Raw genomic sequence first — 23,259 nt, 5'->3', positions numbered from 1 at the left:
TCTGAGGGTCGTGGGATCGAGCCCCAAGTCGAGCCCAGCTCCACGCTCAGCAGAGTCTGCTTGGGATTTTCTCCCTCTTCCGCTCCTGCCACTCACACACACACTCTCTCTCCCTCTCAAATAAAATAAATAAATAAAATTAAAAAAAAAAATCTCTCTCTCTCTCATTCTCAATCACACACACAATGTTTCTCTGGAGAACCCTGATTTATACATCATTGTTTTTTTTTCCTTCCTTATTTCAATCTCCACTATTTTTAGTTGGACGCTCAGTTATCACATGGGGCAGGAACTTTCATTTGAGCATCACATCCACCATGTGGATGGCACCAAGACCAATCTGGCTCCTAAGCCAGCGCTGACAGTCAGAGACTTAGCAGAAGCGTTTGGGAATGAGGCATGGTTGTCGTAAGAACTCTCAATGCCTTTAATTCTGTATCTTTTCAGCCTGCTTTGGTTGTATCACCCCCTCACTTAAAAAAAGACCAGATGTATTACTCAATTGATGATGTCCTTCATTTGTGGACTCACCTTTTTCATCTTTGTATTTCTTAAAGTAAAACTCCTCACAGTATAATAGGCAAGCATTTGAACACTCTTCTGAGTGACCAGGAAGTTCCCGTACTCTTCACTACCATCAGCAGGCCAGTACTGGTCACATTTTCTCTGCCAAAGAGAAAGTAAAGATGCTATTTCCATATTTCAAAGGCTCGATATAAGAGTTCTCCCTGAAATCAGCAGAGGTCTAACACCGGGGCAGGAATGAACTCTCTCATTCTTCCAAACATTTTCTTTCTTTCTATGTGATTGTGAGTAGTTTTTAGAGGAGACCAGGGATAGAATTACAGAGCTGAAAGACTTGAAAGGATCTGGTCCAAACTTCCCCTTTCAGATGAGGAAAGGGAGGCCAGATGTACTGAATCACTACAAAGCAGGACTAGAATCCAGCTCCAGTGAATTAAAATCTATTTCACTCTGCACTGCTTTGCAATGAGCCCCATTGCAAAGGGGCTCATTACTTTTTCTCACTGTATGAAGAATGCATTTAAATAGCAGACAGCTTGGGGAGGCCTGGGTGGCTCAGTCAGTTAATTGTTCGACTCTGGATTTTGGCTCAGGTCATGATGGCAGGGTCCTGGGATCAGGCCCTGCATCTGGGTCCACGGTCAGTGGGGAGTCTGCTTGAGGATTCTCTCTCTCTCCCCCTCTCCCTTTGACCTTCCCCCTGTGCACTCTCTCTCTTTCTCTCTAAGAATAAATAAATATTTAAAAAAATAAATAGCAGATAGCTTGATTTATAGTGAAACTCTGACCTACAATGTTAAGTTTCCTTTTAGCTGTCATACTTACTAGAAAGGAATCCTGATTAACCTTCTTAACTTCTGCTGCTTCCTAATGTTGACTCTATTAAAAGCAACTTAAAGCACTTCTGATTACTAGTTGGGGGATGAGATAATGGATTACCTACATACCCTTCCTTTCTCCACGAGGTTTGTTATCATGACGATAACTTCTACGTTATGCTCCCATATCATTCTCCAGAAATCTTCGGCTGTGGATTTCAGTGGGCCTTGGGCAGCAATGTAAGCTTTTGGTCTGTTGTAGCCCTAAAGAAACAAATGACAAATATTTTTTCCTACATTACTGATTCTATGCCATTTTTACTGTTCAATATGTAAGTTTTTAAGGTCAGTGCATTTTTTCTGTAGAAGAAAAACCATAAAAAATAATCCTGCAATGGTGGAGAAACTTGATAGTACTAGCAAAGGCAGCAATTCTTTAACTATGATCTTTGTAAAAAAAAAAAAAAGTTCTCTTTGCTTAGGTACAGACACTATTTCCTGCACCCTTAGTCCAAATACATTTAATCTAAGTCTATTTACTCTGCTGGTCTTTAATTGTGCTGCTCTGAAATGTCTTTGAGGCATTGGGGCTCAGCTGTCTACAACAGTTGGGAAATCCCCTCTCCTTGGTGATACGGAGCAGTGTTAATCACTACTAGCTCTCCTTCCCTGAGCACCCACTCTTACCCAGGATGCTTTGCAAACATTTGCCCGAATCCTTGCAAAATGGAAGCATCATCCTTGATCTGGAGATGGGGAGAAGCTCAGGGGAGTTAAGTGGCTTTCCAAGCTTGCCTGGCCACCCAGGGACAGAGCTGGGATTCAAAACCAGTTCTAACTCCAAAGCCCATGAAAAAAGCCTTTGTTGGATGTGACATACACTTTGCCTCCTCTGGAAGCATGAAGTGGCTGCCTATACCAAATTCACTATATCTTTATACGTGGTGCTCACTTCTCTGAATTAACTGTTCCACACGGCCTAAACCTGAAGGCAGCTAGACTGCAAGGTCAGTGTCAGGAAAAGAACTGAGCTCCACTGACATTCAACTGACCACAGTGAAAAACCAGTCAATTAGTCAGTGGTCTGTGGTCCCTGGAGATCTCTAATAGTCCCACATGGCTGGGTATCCTGAGAAGTGCCAAGATTATAAGGCCAATAACTGGTTTAGTAATCATGTGTTTGCCTTGTAGCCACAGGACTGCCTTGGGAATCTCTCCGTCAGGATTTATTGATCATGTGCTATCCATACAATATTGGGCTGGGAACTGTGGGACATTCAAAATAAGCAGGAGTCCTGTCCTTCACATTTAAAGAGTTATAAACCTATCCAAATGTATATAAACATTCTACCTTGAACATTCATTTTCAACCTGAATCACCTCTCTCACCTAGGAGAGAAACCAAGTACAGGACTTGAGTGTTTTTCAATATGAAATCCTTTAGCCATGGGATGTCCTACTGCTAATTTGTACTTTTTATTATCTATCATATAACATGTATTAAGCACTATATAAGTACAGCACAGTGGTATAATAAATTCATAGTCTAATATAATTTCATAAATGTTTCAGTTGAAGCATGCTTACATCAACATAATTGGCATTGATGTAATCAGTCAGTTTGCCATCTTTCTCAGCAAGTTGTGCAAGCTTAACCCTACTATGATCATCTGTAATAAAAAAAAGAAAATATTTCACTATAGCATGGACTACTTTTCAACATAAAGGTCATTTATATTTACATAATACATCAAATACAATTAAAATAAGTGCAAATATAATTTACTTTTAGTAGGCTTTATGGGGATACAGAGATGACAAAGATAAATATAACAAGAGCTCCTGCCTTCAGCAAGTTGTGTGATGCAGATGATGAGCACAGACTTATATACAGAAAGGAATGCTCAGGTGTCAAGGGAGGTGCAGAGTATGAGGGGGGACTTGAAGGCAGAGATTGTGTTGGTTTGGGATGATAAGAATTTTCATAAAGATTGGAAGGTGACATTGGTGTCTTAGATGGGTTTCTAAGGATGGATCTTGGGACTGTGAACAGTGGAGAGCCACTGAAAGGGAGAGGAGGGGGTTGGAGGGGGGTGTCTCAGAAAGCTAAAGAAGGATGGCAGAGTATGCACTCTTGAATAAGGGGTTGGTGGAGGAAGAGAAAGTAGAGAGGGAAGTAGAAGGGACCTAGGAAGTTTCTGTGAATGGTTCCAGCCAACAGCTCATTCAAGGGGACAACCTCAAGGAGCACAGCAAGGCAGGAGGACGGCTGCCTGAGAACAGGGCGGGGGTCTGGCACTGTCTATTTAAAGGGGGTGAAAACGATGCTAACTCAGACATGGTGTACTGCGGCAATGAAAACACTCTGAAATGGGGACTTTGAGATCAATTTCAGTTCTACAGAGAAATTATATGTATTTGGAAGAATGACACATTAAGAAAGGGAAGTGTTACTAGAAGGAAAATTGGTAGTATCATGGGGCAGGATTTATTTATTCTTTTCAAGGATGAAAAAGTGAATACAAAAAAAAAAGAAGAAGAAAGAAGAAGAAGAAGAAGAAGAAGAAGAAGAAGAAGAAGAAGAAGGAGAAGAAGAAGTAGTGAATACAGTCCAAACCAGGACAATTGGAGAGACATCCTGAGATATTACTGCTTCTGGGACAACAGCAGCTCAAAGAGCAGGGAATGGATGCAGAAATAGGTATATGGCAACGAAAAGATGGGTCTGATGCCAGGCTGACCTATTGTTTTGTGTATTTTGGTTCTAATATTTTTAGATGGGTATTACTGGGTAAATTTGCTGGGTTGTTTTCTTCATTTCTACAATAGGACTATTATTATCTATGTGCCAGATCATTTCACGGATTAAATGAAATCATGTATTTACAGAGCCAGGCACAGAGAAGGTGTACAACAAATGTTAATCTCCATCCCCTCTTAATTACTTGGTAGGTGTTTTCTGTTTGGCTTGTAGCGGGAATAGTTTAACAACTTCACCCTGTCCAAGCAGCAGCTGAATTTTGATGTGCAGCCAGGATAGTTGCTTCAGGTGAGGAAGACAAACATGAAGCAGAATGTCCTACTAAACCCTTCTAATAACAATTTGTGTCATCCCTGTGGAAAGAAAGCGGCATCTATCCAAACTATTTAAGAAAAAGTGATAATAAAATGGTTAGTATCCAAAACATATAAAGAACTACAACCAACACCAAAAAAACCCCAAATAATCCAATTAAAAAAGGGCAGAAGATGTGAACAGACATTTTCCCAAAGAAGACATACAGATGGCCAACAGACACATGAAAAGATGCTCAATGTCACTGATCATCAGGGAAAGGCAAATCAAAACTACAACGAGATTTCACCTCACATTGTCAGAATGGTTAAAATCAACAACACAAGAAACAACAGGTGTTGGTGAGGATGTGGAGAAAGGGGAACCCTCTTGCACTGTTGGTGGGAATGCAAACTGGTGCAACCACTGTGGAAAATAGTATGGAGTTTCCTCAAAAAGTTAAAAATAGAACTACCTTATGATCCAGCAATTGTACTACTAGGTATTTATTTACCCAAGGAATACAAAAATACCAATTCAAAGGAATACATGCACCCTGATGTTTACAGCAGCATTATCTACAATAGCCAAATTGTACCCAAGTGTTCATGGACTGATGAATGGATAAAGAAAAAAATGGTATATATATACATACATACATAACACACAATGGAATATTACTCAGCTATGGAAACGAATGAGGTCTTGTCATTTGTAACGACATAGATGAAGCTAAAGTATTATACTAAGTGAAATAAGTCAGTCAGAGAAAGACAAATACATATGATTTCACTCGTATGTGTAATATAAGAAAGAAAACAAATGAGCAAAGGGAAGAAAAGAGAGAGAGAGACAAACCAAGGAACAGACTCTTAACTATAGGAAACACACTGATGGTACCAGAGGGAAGGTGAGGGGGAGATGGGTTAAATGGGTGATGGGGATTAAGGAGGGCACTTGTGATGAGCACCGGGTGTTGTGTGGAAGTGTTGAATCACTATATTGTATTATACACCTGAAACCAATACCACACTGTATGTTAACTAACTGGAATTTACATAAAAACTTAAAAAAAAAAAAAAAAAGGAGTACAGTTTCATTTTCATTGGCTTCCAGGATGGAACCAGAACTTAAATAACCAAGCTGGTAATACTGTGTTCATAGGATCCAGGGAGGCCCACTGAATATGTAAGGAAGGAGAGGAGTGTAAGTTTTGGGGGAGGGGTTGTAGATGGATTTCTAGAGATGGAGGGGAACATAAAGGAAAATAAGAGGAAACATGTGTAAACATGAGATGCTGGAAGAAAATGGAAGAAAGATGGTAATTTCATAGGAAAAAAACAGATAAATTTGCATTAGACAAAAGAGACAGCTGCTCATTGAAAAAAAAAAAACAGCTAAGAAAATAAAGGGAAAGAAGGAATAAAAAGAATCCAACTAGCCCTTTATAAGACCCCAGGAAGAATGGCAAGAAAGAGAAGAAAAGGCTAGAAGGAAAAATAAAGTCTAAAGAAAATCTATTTGGTTCATAAATTCACATAGAAGCAAATAGATCTCAAATGAAAATAGGGCCAGGGGATATAAATAATGAGGGAAACCATAAGAACAGATTTATAGCCCATGGGGCTTGAAGAAGGGCCTCGATGACAATTTGAGTTTGTTTTGTTTAAAGGAGACCTATTGTTAATTGCAGGTTGTATTTCAGTTAGAGGAATATAATGCCATGTGCTAGCTAACACAAGCCTTATTCCCTGATACCAAGGTCCTGAAACAACGACACTGAGGTCTGCTGTCAGACGTGAGGACAACACAGAAGAGCCCAGGAATGACAGTGCTAACAGAGCCAGGGCTGAGTTAAGGATATACTCACAGGCAACGATATTTATGTACCGGTTCTTGTGCTTATTGTCCGGGTGATTGGAGCTGTCTGCTGTAAGACCTAAATCAACAGTACAGCTCTGCACTTCCTGTAAAGAAATGTATGTACCACATTTGAACACCTATCCTTGCAAACAAGGTGCCTTAAAAATATAACATAGATCACAACACAAACAAATTAGTCTATCCCCCAAAAATTGTTTTTACATGTTATAACTATTTCTTGGCTAAGAGAAAATGCAGTGAAATAATGCCTTACCTGGTAAAACTCTTTCAGTGTCTAATGAGGGAATGAATGCCAAAAAAGTAAAGAAATCAAATTCCACAGCACACGACAAATGAGAAAAAAAAGCGTTCATATTAGGTTTACAATGGAAAACTATGATCATGCAATAAATACATTCGTCAAATAGTAACAAAACAGAATGTTTCAAACAGTTGCATGCAAATCAAAACTTCTAACAATTTGGAACCTTAAAATTATGTAAAAGGAAAAAAAATAACACTTTTAAAAGGGGACAGTGGTATAATAATATGAATATAAAAAATGCAGATGAGAAAAACCCTATATTTGATGACACATTTTGTTGCATTAGTCAGATTTGCTAATATCCAAATATAATTTTATTTGACCACTATAGCACTATTTGAAACTCTGAATTAGTGACACATTTTTTATTTATTTAGAGTAATTTTAAAGAGTAAACAGCTTCCTATTAGGTGGTTTGTAACAGATTTAGGGCTGTCAGAGCATTAAAAACTCTTCTAAATTTATTTATCACATATACTGTATCATTTTGAAACAACATTTAGATAGCGTTACTTTCAACATATTTAATTAGTAGACCTCTTTTTAATTTAAACCTTGATGGGTACAGAGAAATTATTTCTGCCAATTATCTTTTAAAATGAATTAAAATCCTTTTTAGAGATGTTTTTTCCATCTAAATACATTAGGTAGGAACTCACAATTATTTAGTATTAAGATAATAACATGAAAGCTTTATAATTTTTGAGAAAGTATACAACCCAAATGTGAATCTGACTCATCAGCAAATGGCCCAGCCTCCCTACAGAGAAGCTTTTAAGGCCTCTTTTGCAGTAAGCCATTCTGACTCTAGATTTAAACACAATTTAATATTATGAACCACTTAAAAGGCATAGCATTATTAGTTATTAAGCTAATTATTAAGTTAATGAAACGTTTTCTTGAATCAGACTGTGAGTTAAAAGCAATGGAATTAAGAATACACTTTTAAGTAAAAATGTGAGGTTATTTTATTAATTTAATTATTATGAGCTGCTTAATAATATTGAAAATGATTTTATAGTTGTTAAAACTATGATTCTGCCTTTGTGCATGTGCTATCAGCAACTTTTCTTATAAATCGTCTATTTTTCCTTGTGGCTTTTAACATTTGGAAAATGAGACCCATCCTTGACACACTCTCCCTCTTTCAATCACGATTTTGTTTGCTGTGAGCCTAATAGTTTCTGTGAGTTAACACAGCACCACCCACCCTCTAATCTCCATTATGGTAAGAAAAAATAATTTGATGTTTTAAATATGTAATTCTTTATATTATTCCACTTTACTTAGTCATTACCTCTTGTTGCTTTCTATTTCAACGACTCAGATTTCTTTTAAGATTAAATGAATTGGCTTCTGTTATTTTTAATTTAGTGAAAATGTATCACATTTCACTTCTATTTCTTTTGATTTCTTAAAGCTTTCTGATTTATGGCATTTTCCTTCCCTAAACATATCTTGGCTGATGTGACTCCTGGGAAGCAGGTGCTGGGTACAAGGAGGAGAGTGGGACACCCTCTGATCAGGATCAGTGCTCAAAGTGCTTCAAAGAGGGAGATCCATAGAGCAGTTCTGGGTTGAGGGTGGAGACAGAAAAGCAAAGTGATGTTTCCTAGAGGGGAGGGGCTAGAGGGGAGGCTAAAGATCTCTTGCTTGCTGGAATGGAAAGTATTATGTTTGAAAATCACAGACCTAGGTTTGAATCCCAGCCCTGCTATTTTTTTTAAAATTAATTAGTTGTTTATTTAAATTGAAGTATAATTAACATGCAGTGTTATATTAGTTGTAGTGTACAGTATAATGATTCAATAATTCTACACATCACTCAATGCTCATCGAGATAAGTGTCCCAGCGCTACCATTTATAAGTTGTTAACTGACTTCTAGGGATGTGGACTTTATCAGTAATACGAATAGAGATAAAAATCAAATAACTTCCAGAGTTGGGTGAAGATTGAATGTAGAAGCATTTAGTGCGACGAACAGCATATTAGGGAGTGCTCAATAATGGTAACTTTATTTTTTTGTGGTTGTCATTGTTAACTCTGGACTTAAGTCTGCTTAACTGAGAGTTTAGTGGGCCATGGTAAATTTGCAGCAAATTTCTCTGCCTCTTCTAACCAAGATTATTTTATGGAATATTACTAGAAAAATTTTTACTGATTGTGCAGTTCAAATGTTTTTTAGAAACGCATATTTTCTTGAGGAGAAGATAGGACTTTACCTCGTATAATATTTATTAGACCTTGTATAATAAATGCTTCTGCATTTACACTGATGTAATACTTAACAAGTAAGAGTTTATATGTACTTCGGTTGAAAATCACGAAATTTAGTAGTTTAGTATAATTTATATAATTTAGAAAATTAAAAGGAATCAGTGTTACTAATTCAGATTAAAAGAAGAATACTGGAATTCTGTACTTTATGGGAGAAAATTAACAATGTTTTTTTCCTATGAGGACAACTTGGCTTTTAAAATGGAAAACCAATTTTCTAAATTATATGGTAACCATAACACATCTAAACACATAAGTGATTACAGAACTAATATTCTTCCTAGAAGTGAAAATGGTTTCAATGTCTTTAGGTCAAGAAATAGCCTACTGCTGAATCTTTTAAATTTACTATTTTCCATATTATTTCAAATAGGCATATTAAAATCATACCTCAAATTCTTCAGTAAACCCATTACTTGCATGTAAGTCTGCAACATGCTTTGGAAAGTGCTTTATTGGAATTGCTCCAACATCATCTAAGTAAATAAAAAAAAATTAGTTCGGAAAGGATAATTCAACAGAAAGGAATATCCCTCTCACTTATAAAGATTTATAAAGTGCCTTCTTCTCAAACAACTTCAAAGTTCAATTATTCCTACAACCCCAAGGGAATTGCAGCTTCCAATGAAACACTAAGCAAAATGATCAATTTTCTCCAAATTTACTATCAATCATAACTTGCATTTTATAATTCTGATTTGATCATGAATCTCTTTTCCATTCATACTCTAGAGAAACAAGAATTAATTTTTATTTTTTTAAGGTTTTTTTTTTTTTCCCAAAGATTTTATTTATTTATTTGAGAGAGAGAATGAGATAGAGAGAGCATGAGAGGGGGGAGGGTCAGAGGGAGAAGCAGGCTCCCTGTTCAGCAGGGAGCCCGATGCGGGACTCAATCCCGGCACTCCAGGATCATGACCTGAGCCAAAGGCAGTCGCTCAACCAACTGAGCCACCCAGGTGCCCAAGAATTAATTTTTAAAGTTAAATAATGAATACCACCAAAGCCTCACGTCTTATCAATGGACTGCATCTTTTTATGGGTAACTTTCTTTAACACGAGTAGGAGTTGCATTTACGTTAACACATTTCACATGAATGTGATTTCTGGGTAAAAAAAAAAATGCAGAGGGAGGGTGCCTGGGTGGCTCAGTTGGTTGGGCGGCTGCCTTCGGCTTAGGTCATGATCCTGGAGTCCTGGGATTGAGTCCCGCATCGGGCTCCCCGCTCGGTGGGGAGTCTGCTTCTCCCTCTGACCCTCCCCCCTCTCGTGCTCACTCTCTCTCTCTCTCTCTCAAATAAATAAATCTTTAAAAAAATGCAGAAATATTTTCAATTTTACCATGAACTAAACATAATATATGTGTAATTTCAGTTTTATAAAATTACATAGCTTAATGTTTTACGGTTAGTCAGATGTTTACATTTGAAAACATTTTTTCCTTCTCTCCATAAATAACAGAAAACATTGATATGCAGACTATTCATTAAGGATAATGTCAAAAACCTTTGGGACTTTTAATATGTAAAATTTCAAGAACTCTAACTTGAAAATACGCTATGTAAACAAAGTCATTGGATCTGTTAATTAATTGTGAAGGGGCCAAATTATTTTAACTGGCTGTTTTTTCTCCCCCACCCCCCCGGAAAGACTTTCTTAGATTAAACATATTACTAGTTCACAGTATGCAATTTCACAAGTGATTTCTCTGACAAGGAAACATCAAACACATTTCACTAGAAACACTTATTTACATCAACAGATGTTCAGCATCTAGGCCATTTAATATTTTTAAGCTTCAGTTACCAAGAATTTGTTGATTTTTTTAAAAAGTAGAATCCATCTGTTCTCTCTCTTAGATGAGTGTACCTGAATACTAAAATTGAATTAGCCAGTTAAGCTTGAGAAACACTAGACAAAGGTGTAATTCTGCCTTCACATCTGCAGAAGGATCTTGCCTGGAAGTAGCTTTTATAATTAGACAAGAAAACAGAAATAACTTGTCACATCTAAACCATTGGCTCTTCTCCTGAGGGTCCTTCAAACCCATAGATGTTATCCTGCACAGATAACCTCTTTTCACAACCAAACTGACTACTTTTTATTTACAGTCATGTGTTTTGGTCATTTCTTTCACGAACTGGTCTGCAAGTAAGTGAGACTAACATATCTTTCTAATTTCTGATTCTACATGGAAAGGCAGGTATCTGGGTGATCTGGAGTGCAGGTGAAATGAGGAAATGCCCTTGATCACAACTCTTCTGAGAAGTAGAACAGGGGATTCTGGAGTTCCTGGACAACGTCCTGATTTGGGATTATTTAACTGATTTTCTTCTGCCTTTAAGGTTTTGTATGTTTTTATTATAAGGATAGGCTATTAAAATTTTCTAACAATAAAAAATAATAATAATAAATGATATGGGACTTGGGGCAATATCATGTTAATTTGCTTACCCATGCTGAGGGCGTCTGTACACAAGGTATGAAAGGGAAGGGAATCAAAATGTAACAGACACCTGAGAGCTGCCAATGTCAGAATTCTGAATATGTTAATGAGAAAGTGTGCTGTACTAAAATAAAGGTACAGAGTTTTAAAATTATCTAGAAAAACAGAAGTAAGTGGTGGCTAAAGACTCAGAGTGGATAAAAGAGGAAAAAGCCAAACACTTTTAATTCCTATGCCCCCTGAAAATTACACAGAAAATGCTTCTCTCTCTCTTTTTTTTTTAATGTTTTTTAAATCATGAGATTTGAGGAGATAACATCTTGTGGAATTTGGGCCTCTAACAATAACATATAGAGTATCAGTCAATTTAAAAAGAGGCCTCTTTAAAAGAACCACATTGATGAATTTTTCCTTCTGTTTTCCCTGGTTCGGTGGTTCTCTGTGTCTTTGTTTTATCCTCTATCCTCCAGAGCTTCTTCCATGGTTCACATATTCTGGGCAATTCCTTTTTTGTTACCACTTTTCATTCTGAAATGTTATAAAATGTTAATCAAGTAAATGTCTGTGATCTTACAGTGTGCACTCGAGGGTCAATGGATGTCTCAGTCAAAATGACCCTGGCTAATTCTTGAATATTGTTAACCAGGTAAGTTCTGCTAAAAATAGACCGTCTTCAAACTGTTTGACATTGTGACTTTAAGTATTTCAGGCAATTACACATTCTTTGTGTGCTCATGTTTTTCTTCTACTCCCACCATTTTATATTTTTTTTCCCCCCTACTGTAGCTAAGGAAGCTTTTCTCACATAAATTCAGATGATCAGAAAGAAACTAAGCATTATGCTTCTCTTTGTTATTTTGTCCTATCCAGCCTTACTGCCTTGGTTTAGTCTGACTTCTGTGGTTCAGGTTTCTATTAAAGTATTGGAAATGGCTGAAGGTCAGCCTTATTCTTAACTAATATTTTATTGCTATGTTATGTTAACAGACTATACCTGAATATTATGAGTTATTTTGCCATATCATCTATGTGGTTAAGAATGTTCAAAATTAATGAGAATAAGATAGAAACCTTGGTGCCTGATACATGGCAGTAATAAATATTTTGGGCAACTGAAGTATTTACTCATATCCATTAGAGCCATTTGCAAAGTACTCCAGTAAGGACAAAACTCCTGGTCACACCTTAAGCTATTACCTGAAATTGGAAAGACAGGTGTTGGAGGTGTGGATATTACTCGAGGGGAGGTACTGTCCTCTAAATAAAAGTGTGCAGTCTGGAAGCATTTCCTGGAAAGAAAAGAAAGCAATTTATTTACTAGCTGCCATAAGACTACTTCTGAGCTGCTTGCAAATTATGACAGAAATCTCCAGAATTAAAACATAAATGGAAAGCTATATCTATTTTATAAAACATGAAGTATTAAAGAATTTTATGGCCTCCAAATGGATCTCAGTTCTACATGCGCCAGATGCATCCGAGTGAGGAGATATCGGACACGCTGAAAACAGAGATGGCATTTGAAGTTGTAGCTGATTGGTACCCGACAGGATTTTGCCGCGATAAGGACACTTCAGTGCCCTAGTTACTCTCCCACTGTTGCCATATACCAGTGTGTCCTGCCACCTTGGCCTGGACCGGAGTGGAAAAAATCATGTCCAAAGCTCTTTTCACTCAATATTTAAGTGACCATACCTTTCTGAGCATATTCAGCATATGCTAGCAAAAGGTAGCTACGACTATGTAGAAATGTAATTCCACAGTGGTAATATTTTGATGAAAAAGGAAGACAGCTTTATCCTGAGTATGATAATGCAGTAATGACAGAACGAAGTGAGGAAATAATGAGCATATAACCAAGACCAGGCGTGATTTTCTTTCCAACAGATGCTAGTCTTGTTGATGAGGGTTTTGAGAATGAATATATTTGGAATCAATGACAGCTATGACCTACAATGTCACCTGAATCTATTTTCATTCAGATAATAAGAGTAACATCTGGTAAGAGCACACCACAAACTATTGAGAAGAGCAAAGAACCAACTGCTGCTTTAAACTAATGCAAACCATACTTAATTAAAAAAATTTAGATAATTAAAACTGCTAATGACACTCTTTGATGTGGGTCATTTAATTTATTTGAAATTTTATTCATGAGCGGTTAGGCTTAAATAAAAATATCTGTTTGGGTAAAAATGCCAATCTCATTTTCAATTTAAGATTCAAGCTACAAGATACTTATTCTAATGAGCTTTAACATAACATTTGTTCTTATAGGACACACCTCAATTGTAAAATTCCTTCAGTAAACAGTTCGCTGCATAAAATTCTTCAGTGGCCTCCCCATGGAATGAGAATGATATTCAATTATTTCAGCAAGGGCTATAAGACCCTCCATGACCTGGTCCCCCACCTACATCAGGGGTGTCCTCTCCTAGGATCCCCTACTACTAAGCTCAGGCCCACGCTGGTCTTCTGTTCCTCCTTCCAAGAGGCCCCATCAGTTCAACTTGGGGCTTTGGCTCTTGACATTCCTTCTGGCCACCTGCTTCTTTCCCATCATTTTTGCACTGGCTCAAATGCCACTTCCTGTGGCAGTCCTTCCCTGATCACGTTGCTAAAAGTACTAGCTCATCCCACCAAGTCACTATTATACTCCCTTTTGTCAGCTTTGTGTCACTTACCACTTTCCGAAATTCTTTACTTATATATTTGTCTTACATGGTTTTAGTTGCCCTCATCAGAATCTAAGCCCCACGAAGGCAAGGGGCTTTGTCTAAACACAGTGTTAGTCCTCAGTGCAAAGAGCAGTGGTAGGGGCCCCAAAATATTTGTTCAAGGAATTCACTGCTGTAAGTATGAGTAGTATAAAATTATATAGTTTATTTGTAACCTTAATGTCACAAGCAAAAAAAAAAAGAAAAAAAATCCAAAAGCAATGATGTGCATAGTGAAGATCAACCCTCTGCTGTGATCATATAAGCCTTTGATAAGAGGACACAGATAATCAAGAGAACACAAGAATGTCTTCAAGAGAGAACAGGTGGTGTAGGAGGAAGATGAATGGATATGGAATCAAGCGTCAGAGCGACCTGAGCTAGGTCCACATCCTGGAAAGCGGAAAGAGTACAGCAGACTATGAATGAGGGGAGGGCTGAGGGCCACAGGTCTCATGATAAAGAAACCACCCAACTGAGAGTCTACATTTGAGCACAACTGAAACCGGACTGGAGCAGAAACTACCGGGGGAGTTTGGTTTATTTGTGCAAACGCAGATGTAGCAGGTCCTGCCACATGGATAGGAAAACACTGGGCTTGCTACTTCTTTTAAAATCACAGTTAAATCTCTTTGATTCCTCTAAAATGTGGTTACACAAACTGGTAAAAGTGTTTCTGTTTATTTTTCAATGAATCTTAAAGTTGTAAAATGTCTTAAGGGACCTAGTGCAAGATTGCAACAGATAAAGAATCTCTCTGACATATAAAGATTGTCTCCGGTGACAAGGACCTCATTCCTTTATGAATCATCCTTAGTTGCTAGATATTTCTTTCTCATACCAACTGAAAACTCATTCTAAGTACCTCTAAGTGGTACCCAAAGAGGAGGCCTTTTCGTTACACTGTTATGCTTCTTACTGTTGATATTTTTTTGCTATCAAGCCAAAAATGTGATCTCCCTGTTACATTGATATATCGGCTCAATTTCTGTACTTGACCGATTTTTAGATACTGGTACCCAAGATCTTCCAGTACTTAAATGCTACCTAGCTACGGCCCTCACCTGTTTTGACTTTCTCCTTGAAGTTTATACTCCAATAATACAAACAAGTTGCAGATCACTGAACATGCCTTGTCCCGTCCTCACTCACTATTTCTCCTCCCTGCTTTAATCATGGTTCTCCTGACCAAAATGCCTCACTTATGAATATGCCAGGCAAACACTATCCTCCTTAAAGACAGGTCGGAGGTATCTTCTCTGTGATAAAGCCTCTCATTCCTAAGTAGCCTCTAGCATTCTAGTTTCTCTCTTTTCACTGCACCCCCACCCAACACAAACTTCCATGCCTTTACAAAGACTGTTTTGAAATATATGGTTAATTAATCCAAGGATGACCTTCACTTCCTGAACTCTATTCTACATAATTTTAAATATTTTTTTTATTAATTGTTAGTTAGGGTTATTATTTTGCAATATATTTGTTTTGTGCCTATATTCTCATTACATTTTTAAATGTCTTTTGATTTATATAAACCCAACTCTGAATGTAGTGCCAAGAATACAATAGGTGTTAAATGTTGAATGATTAGATGGATTTCCAGGAGTAACTAAATTCCACTAACCATAGGTTATTCAGCTGCATCCTAGACTTCTTGCCTACCTGAGCCCCAAATGGGATAACTTAAAATCTCAAAACATTTGGGAGGGAGAGGTGAAATATATATATCTAGAGTAAAAGATGGATGGATGGATGGATGGGTAGAGAGAGGATGGGTCTAAGAAAATGGGAAGAAGGCAGCACCTCACGGAACAGAAAAAGGTAAATTAAAACTTATTGGTATTAGGGTTTAGTATGTTTAATATTCACTGTAGGATCTGGGTAAATACGAACTCTACTCTTTTTAGTTATGTAAGCAAATATTTGTTGGTCTAGCAAATAAGTGGTCCAATAGCATTACTTGTATTAACAAGCAACAAAAGAATGTTATAAAATCATACCAAAAAACTTGCAAGTGGGAAAAGTTAAAATAGCGTGGGATCAATTCTTGATGAAAGTAATAATATATTGCTCAGTATATTTTATAGGGCAGTTTTACCTAGGAAGTGACATTCTACTAGAGGCAGAATGGTACTGGGAAGCCTCCATTCTGGGTTGGTGGCTTATCCTTAGTGACTCATAAATTTGAACGTAAGATCAAGAGAAAACTCATATTGCTTTTCTTCCCACTCCCCAAAGCCAAAACAACTGTCTATGTAAAGTTCTTTTCTATACTGCTTTTGATGGAGTGCTATTTTGTTGATTATACCTTTGGTGTTTTTCAGGTTTCAACTCTTAAAAAAGCTCTCAAAAGTTTGCCCTTTGTCTTCTTTAAAAAGAACTTTTTTGAAAATCTTCCATATTGAAGTCATTTTGCAACTTAGAAACTTACGATTTGGCTCATGTAAATTCTGCCTTAAAACATCTGGAAAATAATTTCAAGGCATATTATTTAATGTATGACAAGATTCAGTATCTATAGTCCATCTGTTCTGTATAAGCAGTGAATGTCTTCACGTCTATGTGCTAAGTGTTGATAACTATGTCTCTTGCTAATTATCACTCAGCCATGATGAAAAAAGTGATGACTGTTTTAAACTTGTAGACATAGGTCCTATCAATCAATGTTAATCTGATTATTTGATTTACACCTTTTCATCACACTAAGTATTTAGAATTAAAAGCTAGAAATGTGTAATTATTATTCCATTTTTTGGATCCTTATACAAATATAACCATATTCAAAAATTATGCCGCATTCATCACAGAAACCCTAAAGAAGGTCTGACTGCAATCTTAGAGATGATCTAGTGAACCCTCCCCCGAAATGGTAGAGTGAGGAAAAGATGGCTAAGTGACATGCCCAAGACCATAGAACAAATGCCAGGCAGAGCTGGGAAAGGGACCCAGATTTTATCACCCCTAATTTGTTCTGATTTCCTGCTACAACATGCTTTCTCTCAAGGTTTACCCAAAACCTAGGGGACCACCTTGAGTTAGGTAAGAGACAAAAGAAATGACTCATTATATCACTTTACAATTATTTTTTTCTCCTAAGAAATTAGGTTAGAAAAACATTTAAATATATCAGCTTGGAAAAACTCATAAGGACTGCGTTACTATTAGGACTTTTGTGGGTATGCCATTCTGTTTTTGAATCTTTCCACAGGCTGTTCTTTCCACAAAGGTCTAAAAGGTTTTCATCCTGGCTAGTGAAATCATATGGGTCTACACCAGAATTTGAATATCTCACAAAAACCTTGAAGAATGCACTAACATTGTCATTTTCTGTCACCAACTAATACCCCTGGGGTATTACTGATCTAAAAAGTTACATTTTGAAGTGAATTAATTTCAAATGGATGTGAGAAGGACAGATATGTTAAATTTTAAATGGGTAAGTAAAAGAGTGACAGATTTTATCAGACTGTTCGATAGACAGATATAAAATACATACATAAAATCATCAGAGTACTCATATTTTAAGCTAATGCACTCTGAATTCAAGGTACACAAAGTGTTATTTGTGAGGAAAAGAGAAACATCTTGTTGGTGAAGGTCAACTTAATATTTTTCAACTGGTAATTTCTATCTTTTTTCTGCACATTTTACAGGTGAGATGACCCATTATTAATAGAATATAAAAACCATTACAGGGGCGCCTGGGTGGCTCTTGGTTGGTTAAGCGACTGCCTTTGGCTCAGGTCATGATCCTGGAGTCCCAGGATCGAGTCCTGCATCAGTCTCCCTGCTCAGCGGAGAATCTGCTTCTCCCTCTCACCCTCCCCCTTCTCATGCTCTCTCTCTCTCATTCTCTCTCTCTCCAATAAATAAATAAAATCTTTTAAAAAATAAAAAAATAAAAACCATTACAGATTTTAATTTTCCATGAAATATCAAATCATATTAAATAAGACACTTCCAAATTTGCAAAAAATAAACTTGAAATATTAAGTAAAAAAGATTAAAATTCTCATTCTAATTATTTCAATATTATAACTGTAAACCATCTGACATTGTTATTGGAAATTTATTCTAACACCATTTTTTATGAAGTACAATTTGGGTTTATTTTCCATCTTATTTTTAAAAAATTAACTCTAATTCCAATTAATTTCAAAAATTGGTTTGGCAGGGAAAATCAGATTAGAAACCAGGAATCTGAACAAACACAAAATCAATGTTGGTAAAAAGTTTGGCCAACAAACCCAGGGGGAGTAGGGAGAAAAGCAATATGAATTCTTTTTTTTTTTTTTTTTAAGATTTTATTTATTTATTTGAGAGAGAGAATGAGAAAGAGAAAGAGAGCACATGAGAGGGGGGAGGGTCAGAGGGAGAAGCAGACTCCCTACTGAGCAGGGAGCCCGATGCGGGACTCGATCCTGGGGACTCCAGGATCATGACCTGAGCCGAAGGCAGTCGCTCAACAAACTGAGCTACCCAGGCGCCCCTCAATATGAATTCTTGTTGAGCAAACATTTATGGGTTGTGTACTGGGTTCATGCTACTCTGCTGAGCATGGAATCTTCTGTAAAAAAGTCATTGGCAATTAAAGGAATCAGTGAAGAAAGCAGCTTTGTTTGCATCGTGTTATGGACAAAACAGACACCCAGCTCATGTATGATAACAAAAGTATGATCTGCTCTCTGTCCTCTGCGGTTTACTCTTTTCTGTAAAAGCAGTCGGATATGAAACACAGCTTGTCATGAAAACATTCTACCTTAGTCAACCAATGTCCAAACATGCAACTGTGGGCTCCAGACCTCACTGTCTCAGACACACCCAGCTGCCCCCTGCTTCCCATTCTTCCCGCCTGCTGTGTCCCTGCCTGGAAGGCTGGTCTCTGGTCTCCTTTATCTCCACTTTCTGAATCTTATCCAGCTAAGCCCTACATCTTACACTTACTCTGTCATCTTGGCCTATCAAGATCCCTTGTTCTCTGACCCTGTTACCATTAGCGATTTCTGTTGTCATATGTAAACTTTTATATAGTATGTTATAAATTTTTCATGGGAAATTCTCAATAAGCATAAATTTCTCAGCCATCGTGACTTCATTCATTTGTTCACTCACTCACTCATTCATTCATTCATTCTTTTTTGATATTTTCCATAGTAGTCAACATAGTACTACACACATGGGAAATAGTCCATAAACATGATAAATATTTTTGAGTAAACTGAGAGAATATACTTTAAGATAACACATAAAGAGTGGTCATATGAACTTATAGGAAGATGTTGCTTAAAAAAAGGAATTAATTATAAAGCTTCTGAACAAAATTCTCTTTTAAAACAAAGGAAGAAATTACTAAGCTATGATTTCTTATATCGTCATAAAGTTTTTGTTTTCCTAGATACAGTTATAATAGTTATACTGACTTACATTGTTTCCCCAGTAAACTCCCTAATTTGCAGTGTGTTCTGCTTGCTATGGGACAGGAAGCTTAGGATGGATGCAATTTTCTTTGTCCTTTAAAAGTCTTAATAGGCTATTGATGACAGCAAAGCTATATTTCATCCTCAAGGCAAATTATAATTAATTTTAAAGTCCTATGCATCTTAATAAGTCATCAACTTTATTTCCTCATCATATCCACATTTTAATTGCTTGATTTTTACACTTATGTATGGGTTATTTTTTTTTGTTATCAGTATGCCGTCGATGTGCAGCTTGTATAAAATCCACTATTACAAATAAACTCTGTTTTTACTATATCAAAAATTATGTTTTCCGAAACAGTAACTTTTGAAATTGTAACAGCTGGAGCGTTTAAGCTGAGAAGCTTAGATTTACGTTAAATGCTATGATAATGTTTGAATGTTAATGAGATTAATATCAAAGTACGCTGTCAAAATACTGTATTAAATATTAACTGAAGCCGGAATTCCTCCATTTTAACTTTAATTGTTTCATTGAAGTATGAAGAACAATCAAATCTTGTATTGTTATGTCTTTGGATTTACAAAATCACCTTATTTATGGCTAAATTAATGGTAGCTCTCAAGTAAAACGAATTTTGAATACGCTTTGAAGAGCTTTCAGGTAAATAACAGGCAGAATCTAAGCTTTATGAAACACACGTCTAAAACAAGCACTCAACTTACCTCCAGTAGATGAGAATACCCACAAGAACCACTAGACAGATAAAAGTCAGGGCTGACACGATCACGAGGGGTATAACTGCCTTCTTCTCGGATTCCAACCCCTCAGCTAGACCAATACGAGACTCATGGCTACTATTACTGGCCTCTGTAGTCGGAGAAAATTGAGAGAGTTGATATTTAAGCTTAAGAATAAGTCACAACATTTTTCAACCGAGTAAGTGCAACCTTCATTGCCGGTGCTTACCTTTACAATTTCAAATCTATGATACAAAGAATGTCTACGATTACAAGCCAATTTAAGTAAAACAAAGTTTAAAAAGTAAGGCAGGCTATCCGAGCAGAGATCAGTACAGGTGTTGTGGCAAGAAATGAGCATAACACTGCCTTGAAAAGCTTGCTAAAAGGAAAACAGAGGTATTAAAATAAAAAAACTACCCAGTTTTTAAATAAAATGATCAGGAAAAACAATGCTACTTACTGTACCATATATAATCTTGATTTTCCAAACTTAATTTTAATAAGATGTTTCTAATTCTGCAATTAAATAAGTAGCTAGGAGCAATTAAAAATTCCATAAAGAGGGAAGGTTAGGATAACCCTTCTTACATTAGGATAACCATTCAACCCAGAAAACTATTAAAAATTTAAATGTAGGTTGCTTTTAAAGTGTTACTTTGAATGCCCTTCTTATCAACTATTTTTCTCTACCAAAAATAAAAATACTATTGCATGCGAACTGAAGGAATACATAGATCGAAGGAATTCTTTTCAAATATGCAAGTGTAAATTATGGAGAAGTTTAACTTCTGTCTTTGGATTAATTTTGAAAGATGGCAAGTGACTATTTTTGTCACTAGTTAGGTGCATTATCACCTTAGCACTTTCAAAATCATTGCAACTGGCGCCATTCTTCCAAGTTGCTCAAAAGAGTCTCAGAACTTCAGGGTATCTGGGGCCGGTCACAATGCTTCCCTTCTCCTTTGAAGTGTGTGCATTGGGGAACCAACCCAACTGGACATCAGAACTGCTCTGCCAAAGTAAGAGCTCTTAGTGTGTGCCTGCAGAAATTCTGGAAGAACTACATCCAAGTTCTCCCATGAGAGTCTACACTGTGTTCTAGACTCCCGGCACATTAGGTGCTTTATATACCAAGCATCTTACTTTAGTGATAGGACACAAAGGGAAATCGGTTTAATTTCAAGATTGAAGAATACATTTGAGAGTAACAAATTCATAAATGCAGCCCTAAAGTAAGTATATCTAACGGCAGAGAACTTAAGTCCACATTTTGTCTATTAAAACGATTGTTACCTAAATGGAAATTTTGTGGCTAAACAATGAAGTAATCCACTTAGAAAAGTCCCGAGTACCTAGAAATTACAAATGGTGGTTAATATCATTATCTGTATCAGTCACTCTTGAAATATCGTTCCCAGAATATCAGCATTGGCATAGCCTGGAACTTGTTAGAAATGCCAGTTTTGGGCCCCATGCCAACCATCACAAAGCTGCTGAACAGAAACTCTGTAGGTAAGGCCTAGCAATCTGTGTTTTAACAAGTCTTCCAGGTGATTTTGATCCACATTCATGTCTGAAAACCAATAATGTACATTAATTTATATACAAAGTGAGCTTATATAATAATACCAGTCTTCAGTGACCACAAATATTTATACAAATATGTATATAGGTGTATATGTATATATATGTATGTATGTAGATACATACATATCTCATTTATATATATGTATTGCATACATATATATGAGATATGTCTGATCATATATATAAGATATATAACACATAAAGCACGTAACAAATTACCATACATATCACACACACTATACACACATGCACACATATATAATCTTGTAATACAGATTTTACTCATAAGTTCTCTGTGGGGTCTGATTTTAAAATAAACGTTTTCGTTGAGGAGTTAGAATGATAAATCCATGGTAATCACATATTATGAAACCCAGGTATTTTATTCAAGACGAGATACCACATGAAAGTATAGATAATCAGGGGCCCCTGTCTGGCTCAGTCAGTAGAGTATGCAACTCTTGATGTCGGGGTCATGAGTTGAAGCCCCAGGTTGGGTGCAGAGATTACCTTAAAAAGTAAATAAATAAATAAATAAATAAATAAATAAATAAATAAATGAATAAAATATCCCCCCCAAATTCAAAAAAATATATTTATAAAAAAAGGAAGTACAGACAATCAACTGGTTGCTTTACATACTGTAATGGGGAACAACCAGTTGTATTGATCTTTATATTCATTAGTTGAGACTAAAATATCTATTTCAATATGGTCCAGTAGTGTATATGAGCTACTTAAATAAGACAAGAATCTACCAATAGATGATCAGTAGACAAAGTTAAGATTAATACTTGAAAATACATTTTTAGAATAAAACAGTATACTTTTGGTATTACAAATTAAGCATTATGTATATTTTATTGTCCTCAATAATGAAAGCATAGTCTCCAAGAGACAGACACCAATAACACATGATTCCAGCCTCAGTTTTGTGTTGACTCCCTACCTGACCTGAATCAAGTAATTTAGTATCTCTGGGTCTCAGTTTATGCATTCATAAATTGCAGATACTAATTTTGCCTTATCTATTTTGTTTTAGGGAACATGTCTTATAAATTATTCTACATTCTAGAAGTACATAATAAAATAATAAGTTTCAGAATTAGTCTGTATGCATTTGATAAAGAGCCATATTCAATTACTTTGTAAGACAGAGTACATATGATTTTTTGTAGATACAGTTTTAAAAGCAGGCAAGAATTCTTCCCTAATCTTGTTTGATCTTAGTTACTCCATTAATTACGTTACCTGATGATATTGGAAGTTATATTCCTACTGTTTTCTCCTCTGAGTGGGAGAACATACTCTTAATAATTAATCAAATTAGTGCAATGATAAGAAATTGCTAAGTTTTAATTCATAATTCTAGATTTGGCATTTTGCAATATATATATAGTTTCCCCATAAGAGCATAATCTGGCAAGAACATGCTGATAATGTCACTACCTAGTAAGATAGAAAAAAAAGGGATGAATTC

The 23,259-nt window shown here is 36.3% G+C and overlaps 1 protein-coding gene across 4 annotated transcripts in view; it reads right to left on the bottom strand.

Annotated features, from left to right (window-relative positions):
* PTPRZ1 (protein tyrosine phosphatase receptor type Z1) overlaps positions 1–23,259 on the bottom strand; it is a 166,167-nt gene that overhangs the window by 18,110 nt on the left and 124,798 nt on the right. For 2 of the 4 annotated variants that reach the window (XM_036122344.2, XM_036122347.2), the window contains exons 13-20: positions 20,175–20,319; positions 12,509–12,600; positions 9,256–9,341; positions 6,536–6,556; positions 6,269–6,365; positions 2,931–3,013; positions 1,473–1,607; positions 532–666 (exon numbers count right to left, since the gene is read on the bottom strand). In XM_036122344.2, coding sequence (XP_035978237.1) covers positions 532–666; positions 1,473–1,607; positions 2,931–3,013; positions 6,269–6,365; positions 6,536–6,556; positions 9,256–9,341; positions 12,509–12,600; positions 20,175–20,319 — 794 coding nt within the window. The remainder of the gene's footprint in view (positions 1–531; positions 667–1,472; positions 1,608–2,930; positions 3,014–6,268; positions 6,366–6,535; positions 6,557–9,255; positions 9,342–12,508; positions 12,601–20,174; positions 20,320–23,259) is intronic. The other 2 variants (XM_036122345.2, XM_036122348.2) reach the window with 1 other exon arrangement.

This window comes from Halichoerus grypus, chromosome 12 (genome assembly GCF_964656455.1).
Source record: "Halichoerus grypus chromosome 12, mHalGry1.hap1.1, whole genome shotgun sequence".
Taxonomy (NCBI): Eukaryota; Metazoa; Chordata; class Mammalia; order Carnivora; family Phocidae; genus Halichoerus; species Halichoerus grypus.
Note: the sequence above shows the minus strand (reverse complement) of the source record. Positions and strands in the feature narration are given on the sequence as shown.